Source organism: Tenebrio molitor, chromosome X (genome assembly GCF_963966145.1).
Source record: "Tenebrio molitor chromosome X, icTenMoli1.1, whole genome shotgun sequence".
Classification (NCBI taxonomy): Eukaryota; Metazoa; Arthropoda; class Insecta; order Coleoptera; family Tenebrionidae; genus Tenebrio; species Tenebrio molitor.
Genome location: NC_091055.1, coordinates 6374144 through 6383556, shown reverse-complemented (window position 1 = coordinate 6383556; position 9413 = coordinate 6374144). Strand labels below are relative to the sequence as shown.

Genomic DNA, 9413 nt, shown 5'->3' with positions numbered 1-9413 from the left:
TCGCGGCCCAAAAGTGACCTTATTACCTCAATAATGAGAACACAACTGAGATTTTGTTGTGATGCTTGGCTTGGATAATTCCCCGACAAGAACATTATTTTTAGACAAGTTCTCTAATTAGATTTGTTGACATATTTGGTCAAAAACCGTACACTCGGTAACAATCGGGGTTTATAAGAAAGTTATATTTTATTAATCTCATGCAAAAACAGCTTGACAATGATTATTGTGCGAGTGCGAAACTTTCTTCAAGATTTTAAATTCACATGACTTTCAACCGGATAATAAAATTAAATCACTCATTAAAGTACAAAGGAAAAAGTTTAATGTGTGTGAATAAACAAGAGTAAACTTTATTGCCTTGAGTACACAAAATAAAACAATAAAAAAAACACAATTAAAAGCGGGACATCATCTCTTCTCAACATTTCATTGTTTTGCGGGACCAAGTTAGGCAACCAATTAAACACATGTTCTTATAAGACACTTTATTGCCCCATCACGTTGTTCAGTATAACAAATTAACACTAAAATCTTTAAACAATTAACAAGTAAACCAATTCCCGAAATGTGTCCTTTAAGTATTTTCCGTTAGTTTATTTAGTTAATCAGGAAATTAGATGTTGCAAACTTCAGAATACCATTTCTTGCTGTGATAACAGCTTGCATTAACACAATGAGGACACCTGTTCAAAAATTTTGACCCCACAGCCACTTTGTTCTGCAAATGAGTGTTGACAATGCTGGTTAAGGCTTCAATAAATAAGGGATGATCATTAGGAGCAGGCACTCGTCTGATTTCTTCAACTCCAACCTTTTTATGTGAGAAATTAGTGGAAAACAATCTACAACCCTAATTCAATTACCTTCTCAGCCAGTTCTTTGCAGTATTCTATATCCAGTTCATGTAAAGTTTCAATATGCTCATTTACAAATGCAATTGGTACAACAATAAAATTCTTTTTGCCTTTCTTAACATAAGATTTGATGGCATCATCTGTGAATGGTCCCAGCCATGGTAATGGTCCAACTTTAGACTGCCACACTAACTGGTAAGGATTACAGAAGTCCAATTCTTCCATCACCATTTGCACTGTGGCTCCCACCTCACTGGGGTAGGAATCACCACGATTTACAGTCTAAGTAAAACATATCCAAAATAATATCTTGTAACACAAACTGGGCACAAAAAATTATACCTTGAGAGGCAATGAATGTGCTGAAAAAAGTATTATAGTTTCTTTTCTTTTGTCGTTTTTTATTTTTGCCAATTCTTTTCTAACAAGATCAGCAAAACATTTAATTAATAATGGATGTGTTGACCATCTATCAATCACACTAAATTTCAGATCATTTGGCAAATTTCTGTAATTATATGAATGAAGTTTTTTACATTTTAAAACTAGAAAAACACATACTTATCCTTAAAGTGCTTATAAATAGCATTAAAACTGGATCCACTTGTTGCACAACTATACTGAGGATATTGGGAAAAAATAACAGCATGTTGCACACCATCTCTACAATATCACATAAAACTACTGTAAGTATAACAGTGCAATGTATCACCTTTCCAGTTCGGTAAAGGCATCTTTGGTATAGGGAGGAACATATCTAAAAGCAACATAATGTTTGTGAGGAGCGGTAGCTGGTGATACACTATCCAATCTTTTACACAAAAGCTCCCCTTGCTTATTAGTCCATTTTAAAATAGGAGAACCACCTCCTATCTCCTCATACTTCTTCTGCACTTCTGCTGTGCGTCTCTTAGCTATCCAAGGCCCCAAATATCTAAAAACATCACTTTAAACAAATGCCACCTCAAAATATGATTTCACACTCTTGTGCAAAAGGTAACTGAATCATGTCACGATCTGTCATTATTTGGTTGAGATAATTATGGACTTGCTCTATTTTTTGAGGGCCACCCATGTTTAATAAAACGATTCCAGTTTTTGGAAAATTTGAAGCGTTTCTTCCAAAACATAACCTCACTTCTTGTACGAACTTGTGACCTACGAAATTATAGCTAACTTTGTACAAATATAAACTCAACAATTACCTTTAGACGAAATTGTTCTTAGAGAGAGCATGATAAACACTATTTTTGAAAGTTGCGAAATGCTCAAGTTGCTTGCTTGTATTGACCACAGAACTCTCACAACTGAAAGTTTGTTAACTAGGTAAATTTCTTAGATTTATTCATTTAAAAAACACAAAAACGAGTATGCAATCAAGAGACATACATAGGCTGTCAAAATGTGTGCATTTTTAGATTATTGTATTGTGTAATAAGCTGATAAATCTATTTTTAAAAATATACATCAATCTCACTACTATACTTCAATGGGAGGCAACAAGGGTCAATGGCAGTAGACGATCGACTGATTGCAGTAGATGATCCTTGAAAAACGCTTAATTTAAATTAAAAAGAAAATATAAAGTATCAAAGGATTACTTTAAAAATAAAATTTTTAGTACAACGACTCAAATTTCATTTAATATCAAACCACAATTGTATTTTTTCTATATGTATTTACACGGTTTCTATAAAATTACGATTGACATCAAATTTAATTTTGCATACAATGGCATCAGTTAATAGAAACAATAGTAAAATAGCACTTGCAAAGTTTTTACAAGTTTTCCGTTTTCGGGTAACCGCCTTATGCGATAAACAAGTGGAGAATAAGTGAAATTCGTTTTAACGAAAGTAAAAAGCAATGTCAGATGCAAGTGGGAGAAATTGAAAGAAAGAAGGGAGGATTACCGTCACTTTCTTTGGCTGGTCTTCAAAGTAAATTTGGGTCAAACGTTGACTTTCTGTTAAGTGTTGTGCATGGTGTGCTAGTGCCAAGGTAGTAAATGCACTTCAGAATGCATTTATGGATCACATTAATCGGTAATTTTCATTAATGCCTCAATGTACATATCTTTCAAAAATGAAATATTTATTCCAATTAACAAAATCAAGTATTGACTAAATTGATTTTAACCAAAGATTTGAATAGGTAAATTCACTTCCTACAATACTCCCACGATCAGAAAAGTGTGCCACGACCATTTCTTTATTTATAACAATTTTGTCGAAAATACTATTTGACGTTTTACAAAAACGTCAAACGTTTTCAAATTAATAATTACAAACATGCAATCGAGTCAAGGATGTTATTGACTAATTTCGGTGGTGAAGAATAACTAAATATTTAAACAACCGCAAAATTAAATGTCCGTTGACATGTTGACATGACTTGATTTTTACATTTTTTTTTACAAATAGTTGGAAGTGAATGTAGTCACGTCAAAAAATCTAGTTATTTGATAGAGTAATTTATGAACAAAACTTTCTCGTTTCGTTGTTGCAAACATCAACCAATATCAAGATCAAGGATAATTATTTAATTGGGTCACTGAGTTTGCAAATACATTTTTTAACAAAACCTATTGTTTTGATTAATTGTAAACTCTTGTTCTTTCACGCCGTCGAAAGCTCGTTTAATGAAAGCATCGCACTTGCTGTTTTAAATTCAATTTAACCGAAGACAAATGAGTGCGCTTTTTGCATCCACTTAACTAAATCCTGATCGCTTTAGTTAAATGACAACAATTAGTTGCATAACTTATCTTGGGTTTAATATACAGTACCGGCAACATTACAGTGTCAAGGTAGCTTGAAGCTATGATATTTTCACTTTCACCAAACTCTCTTGTAAGCGCATCCGCTTTGACGTAATCGGAGTTCCCTTGCTGGCGCAATAATAGAGGACACGCTCCCAAGAATCGTGACTTTGACCAGCAAATATATTTCTGATAATTTAAAGAAAGTTTTATGATTAAACGTACTTTACTCCAGTTCGAAAACGAGTTTTCTTTCACTCTTTCCGTCTAATGAAGTGATTTTATTGCAGGAAAGATTTTGTTTGTCTGTTTGCTCTTTCCTTTTTCATTCGAATACACCCGGAGGGAGTATTACGCACCTTGGCTGGACACAGAAAGTGATAGTCCAAGATGGATAAAGTTACCCCAAAGGAGAAACGTAGAGGCGCCACAACAAAATTACGAAGCCTTAAGCGATAACGTCGAGTCAACGAGACACTTCGGACCCGATACTATTTACAGAATAACTGAAACATTAGGAGCGCTAAACACTGTGGGTAGATATTTGGTAAATATGACCCGAGGGGATACCAGTACGCAATTATCCGAAGATGTTCCAAGTGCCATTTACACCATCAGCAAGAATGTGCTAGGAAGAAATGTGACCGACTCAATTGCACCCTTAGTCAGAGAAGCTTTACCTGTTGCCATTGATGACAAAAACGACGAAGAAGAACAGGAGGAGGAACAAAATCCGAGAAGTTGCACAACACCGGAGGGACTGAAAGGGTAACGATTAATAAAGGATGTAGTTTGTTTGGGTCATGGAAAAGTTGCTCGTGGTCCATGACACATTCCCAGAGAAAGCGATACCGCGAATTTCCAACTTTTTAGTCATAAATTCGTTTTATTAGCTTCTGCAACGATCTGAGCGATTGCCCTCAACTCTTGCTCAACCTGGGAAACCTGCGACAGTCCTTGTGTTTCAAGAGTTTGTTCGAGCCTGGCGTCTGTTGTCCAAAAACCGGCGGAAATTCCGAAATTGCTTCCATCAAACCGGTTACAACATCTCCCATTCGTTTGACGACAATTCGCACCCAAAAACTCCAACCCGTCGTTACACTACCTCCCGTCACGAAACCTCCTCCGACTCACAAAGTACCAACTCTTCCACTGGTAGGCAACATCGTAGACCCCGAAGGTTTGTTTACCGACACCGCACAAGACATACCGTAACTGTTCGTTGGTAGATTGCGGACAACCTGAGTCTGCGAAATTTCGTGTTGTTGGCGGCGAAGAAGCGCTTCCGGGACGGTGGCCTTGGATGGCAGCCATATTCCTCCACGGGTCTCGTCGTACCGAATTTTGGTGTGGCGGATCGCTAATCACAGCTAGACACGTCCTGACAGCAGCGCATTGCACCAGAGATTCAAGACAAAGGCCGTAAGATCTGGTAACATACCACAACGTACATAATTGAGCGGAATTAGATTTTCAGCAAAACAGTTTACCGTGAGATTAGGCGATATCGACTTGAAAAGAAACGACGAGCCCTCGAGTCCTATTACTTTTAAAGTATCAGAAATAAGAGCGCATCCTCAATTTAGCCGTGTTGGCTTTTATAATGATATTGCAGTATTGGTTTTGGATAAACCGGCGAGGAAATCGAAATATGTTATTCCACTTTGCTTGCCGCCTCCTGAATTGCGGAATGAGAAATTCGCAGGGAGGAAGACCACAGTTGTTGGCTGGGGCACGACTTTCTACGGGGGGAAAGAAAGCACAGTTCAAAGGCAAGCTGTTCTCCCGATTTGGAGGAACGAGGACTGCAATCAAGCCTATTTTCAGCCGATTACGGACAATTTTATCTGTGCCGGCTACTCTGAAGGAGGGACAGATGCTTGTCAAGTAGGTCAAAACTTCAATCTTTCACACACAGGATACTCGTTCCCTAATTTTTTTTTAACTCTAGCGCGCTTAATTTTTGTACAAATAAAATACATACGCTTGTTGCAGTTTATTATCTCGATAACCTGGAACATTTTGTTCGAACCATTTTGTACGCCTACAGTTTTCCTACATTGTAATAATATACTTACAAGATCCCATTCTTGTACTACGCTTTATCTACCGAGATGTTGTGTGGAAATTTCCCTGTATTATATGTTGCCTAACTTGGATTGATTCGTAGGGAGATTCCGGTGGTCCCTTAATGATCCATTGGGATACACGCTGGATACAAGTTGGAGTGGTGTCGTTTGGCAATAAATGTGGCGAACCTGGATATCCTGGTGTCTACACAAGGATCACGAAATACCTTGAATGGATCAAGGAGAATACGAGGACATAACAAATCCCAGCCTCACTGTCATTGTGATTAGAGCCTAACTTTAAAATTTATTTAATAAATATCATAAGGTAACTTATTTTAATAAAATGATGTGATAATAAAAGCGTTTTCCGTATAAATTCCTTCTGTTGTCATATCAACACGTTCCCTTTCTGTTGGATTTCTAGAAACAGTTTTGAAAAAAGATTGAAATCGATAAGTCATTTCAAGAAAATAAAATAACTAAAATCTAATAACGATATAAATTTATTTGTTATTTTATATGCAATTTTGACAAAATTTCGATACTCACCATTTCTTCATGTCAACACACCACTTTCAGTATTGAGGATGTTTCGGATTTTATTATGATATAAATGTTTTATCCATTAACTCACAATAAATTTTCTTATTGCTGGTAATAAACATTTATCTTAATATTGTTGTTAATTTCAATCACTGAAACCTTTCATAAATCTAATACTCAATTGATGCAATGCATTAAGTTTGTCAAAATTGATTCATCGTGTATTTAGTAGAACTCAGCCAGAATCAACTTTATAATTTAGAGTTTTACGAACGTTTTAGTTTCCAGATATACATATATCAATAAACCTGTAATAAATCAGTTCGTTTTTTTATTTAAATTTTACTCTAGAGTGGCATTAAAAATAGATCGAAATGTTCTCATAAATTTAAATCGTTGTTTAACGAAAATCACTAAATCCTATTAAAATAAAACTTGGTAAACTCATACAACATGCAAAATCTGAAAATCGTCATTCTCATAGTTTATAAGATATGGACAAGGAAGTTCTAAAACTGTTCGTATTCTAAAGGCAATAAATAACTCGTGAACAGTTTTCAAGACGTGGTTTATTGAAATTTTTAAATCTATTTTTATATAAGAGGAATTGTTGTACTGTATAAGCACGAGTTTCAGAGAAAAATTGCTTCAGGGTAAAATATAATTTTTTACATGTGACAGTCATTGTAATTTTTTTACACATGAAGGAATAATTGACGTGGAAAAATCACAAAGTAAAAAAAATCTTTTAAGAAAAAAGCCATTCAAAGGGTTTACAGACAACAGCAGGTTCTGCCCAAAGCAAGTGTGGGCCTGTTACTGCCCGAAAAAAAATCTATGTGTAAATGACATCCTTGTACAACAGAACATCTCTTTCTTTGTGCAGAGTGCTTTTACAAAAAAATATTCAAAAACAGACCTTCCAATTAAACTGATCAAAGGAATTTAGCAAATCAATCGATTAAAGCGGTATGTGTCGGTTTGATCATTATGGCTGATTTTATTCGGACCCATCTTTTTATCTACCTTTTCAGCCAAAAATAACTTTCATAAAAAAATTGAAATAGTACAACTTATTACGTTATCTGTTAGTTTGATTGATTGATCAAATTATGATGTATGCAATTCAAATATTTTAAATATTTTTGCCCACCCTCTGAAAAAATCACACAAAGTGTGAAAATGACTAATTTTGTCAAAAGGAATTAAGTAATTTGTATAGATAAATATTAAAAATTTCTAAAATAATTACTTTCAATACTGTGAACATAGTAATAATAGGTTTAAATACGTTTTTTAAGCTTTGAGATGAAATTTCAATTTTGTTTTGTGTTTCGAGATGTGTTAAATTTGTTGTATGTATAGCCAGTCTACCGCTAAAGAAATAAATTTAGAGATCGAGATATTGAAAATATTACAAGTTCATAAGAGTTATTTTTTATAAAAAAAAATATATTAATTGACTTGACCGTAATTCTCTTATCTCTTTTTCTGTTGATTTAAAATGTTTTGAAATACATTCCCATTTTCGTTTTTTTTAAATATACCGAGTTGTTGCAGGCAAATTCTTTGTAAAGTCGGTGTAAAATATTTTTTTGTGCAACCCTACCCGAAACGAACTTTTCACGTACCTAAAACAGGCCGTTAAAGTAAACATCATTTTAATACATATTTCGAACAAATCAGAGTTTCCATGTAAGACGGCCGGGCCGTTTAGATTTTTTGGCTACTTACTTATCAAATTACGAGTAGAAACCGCAGATATAATATGTACATACTTTTTATCTCTGGAGGAATACACGGAACTGAAACATAGCTATCACTGCAATTCTCTTCCGACATTTTTACAATTAGTTACAAAATGAATGTAAGTACATACGAGTGTCATTTCTGTAGCGACAAGCAAGCCGAGTTTATATGTATTTATTGACGTCCTCGGCGGTGATTTTTCTCTCAAGATTTTGCGACCTGAATATACAAATAACTATTAAAGTAAGACTAATTATTATTTATATTTTGTTTAATAATAATAGTAATAATAATAACATATTATGTATTATGTTTTCCACAGATATGCATTCAATTACAGGAAATATAATAGAAGGAAAGTATAGAATGTGGCACTAAAAATAATAAAAGAAAAGAAAGCTTAACTAACTTTCCCATGATTTAATTATATAATTTAGTAAATGACAAATGTTTTCTGGAGTTTCAACTGGAAACAAAAAAGATGATTTAACCTAATAGGTACGAGTAAGAGAATATGTAGTTTATATTGGTACTGGTATGTACTTAATAGATTACATAAAAAGATTCAAAATTATTAAAACACAACCTGTTTGTTATTAATTAATGATAATTAATTAATTATTAAATAATTATTTATTAATTATTAAATAATTATTTATTAATTATTAAATAATTTTTTATTAAAATTAAATCTCGCCGGCAAGAGGTGACGATCAGTACCCCCAGTAGGGTAGGAGGCTTTGGTATAGACCATCAACAAGAACAAATAAAAATTTTAATAATTCATTTTAAAACAAATTTAATTCGATGAGAATAATTATACATACGAGTATCTAGGATTCCAAATTAGTGTAGCATACTTTAAATGAGATTTAATTAAAGAAAAATATAGTACTCGTTCATTTATAGCTTACACGACAGAAAATTTTCTGTAATTCCTATATAACTACCTACAATGCTCGCCAAAAAGTTTGTACCACTCGAGAAAAGTCAATTACGACAATTATTGCTGTTTCTTCAAAGACTAAAATACTGATTGACAAAAGTATGACGAGACTTACGCCATACAAAATCAGTTCTAATGAGATTTTATGGCTTGCAAATTTTCAAAACAAAATTTAAAAAATTGTGTCACTTTATTTAGTCCGATATGTATTTCGAAAATTGGAATTGAAATTGAACCAGTTGAATCGATATCGTGTTCTATTCGAAAACAGTTCCGATATCAACTACAGTTATCGAATAGTGTTTTGTAAACAGATCGATTTTTAATCGATATGAACTAATTGCACTAGTTAAAAGCAAAAATGTTTCCTGGGAGCAATTAGCTAATTTAGGTTAACATATGAGATCATATTCGGTCTAGGTAAGATTCATATTACGCCACTGCATTGTTTTATTACATTAAAAGAGACAATCACTCCTTCCTGG

The 9413-nt window shown here is 33.7% G+C and overlaps 2 protein-coding genes across 2 annotated transcripts; one reads left to right on the top strand and one right to left on the bottom strand.

Annotated features, from left to right (window-relative positions):
- Window positions 1-473: 473 nt before the first annotated feature.
- On the bottom strand, window positions 474-2356 carry FeCH (ferrochelatase, mitochondrial). Its single transcript, XM_069060509.1, has 7 exons — window positions 2063-2356; window positions 1841-2015; window positions 1570-1791; window positions 1419-1520; window positions 1200-1365; window positions 867-1139; window positions 474-814 (listed from the first exon to the last, which is right to left on the bottom strand). Exons 1-7 carry the CDS (start codon window positions 2091-2093, stop codon window positions 617-619), a joined length of 1167 nt encoding a protein of 388 aa, XP_068916610.1. The 5' UTR covers window positions 2094-2356; the 3' UTR covers window positions 474-616.
- Window positions 2357-2621: 265 nt separating this feature from the next.
- On the top strand, window positions 2622-6050 carry LOC138139920 (proclotting enzyme). Its single transcript, XM_069060508.1, has 6 exons — window positions 2622-2902; window positions 3909-4386; window positions 4512-4798; window positions 4848-5040; window positions 5088-5505; window positions 5789-6050. The coding sequence occupies exons 1-6, from the start codon at window positions 2866-2868 to the stop codon at window positions 5945-5947; spliced, it is 1572 nt and encodes a 523-aa protein (XP_068916609.1). The 5' UTR covers window positions 2622-2865; the 3' UTR covers window positions 5948-6050.
- The last annotated feature ends 3363 nt before the right edge of the window (window positions 6051-9413 follow it).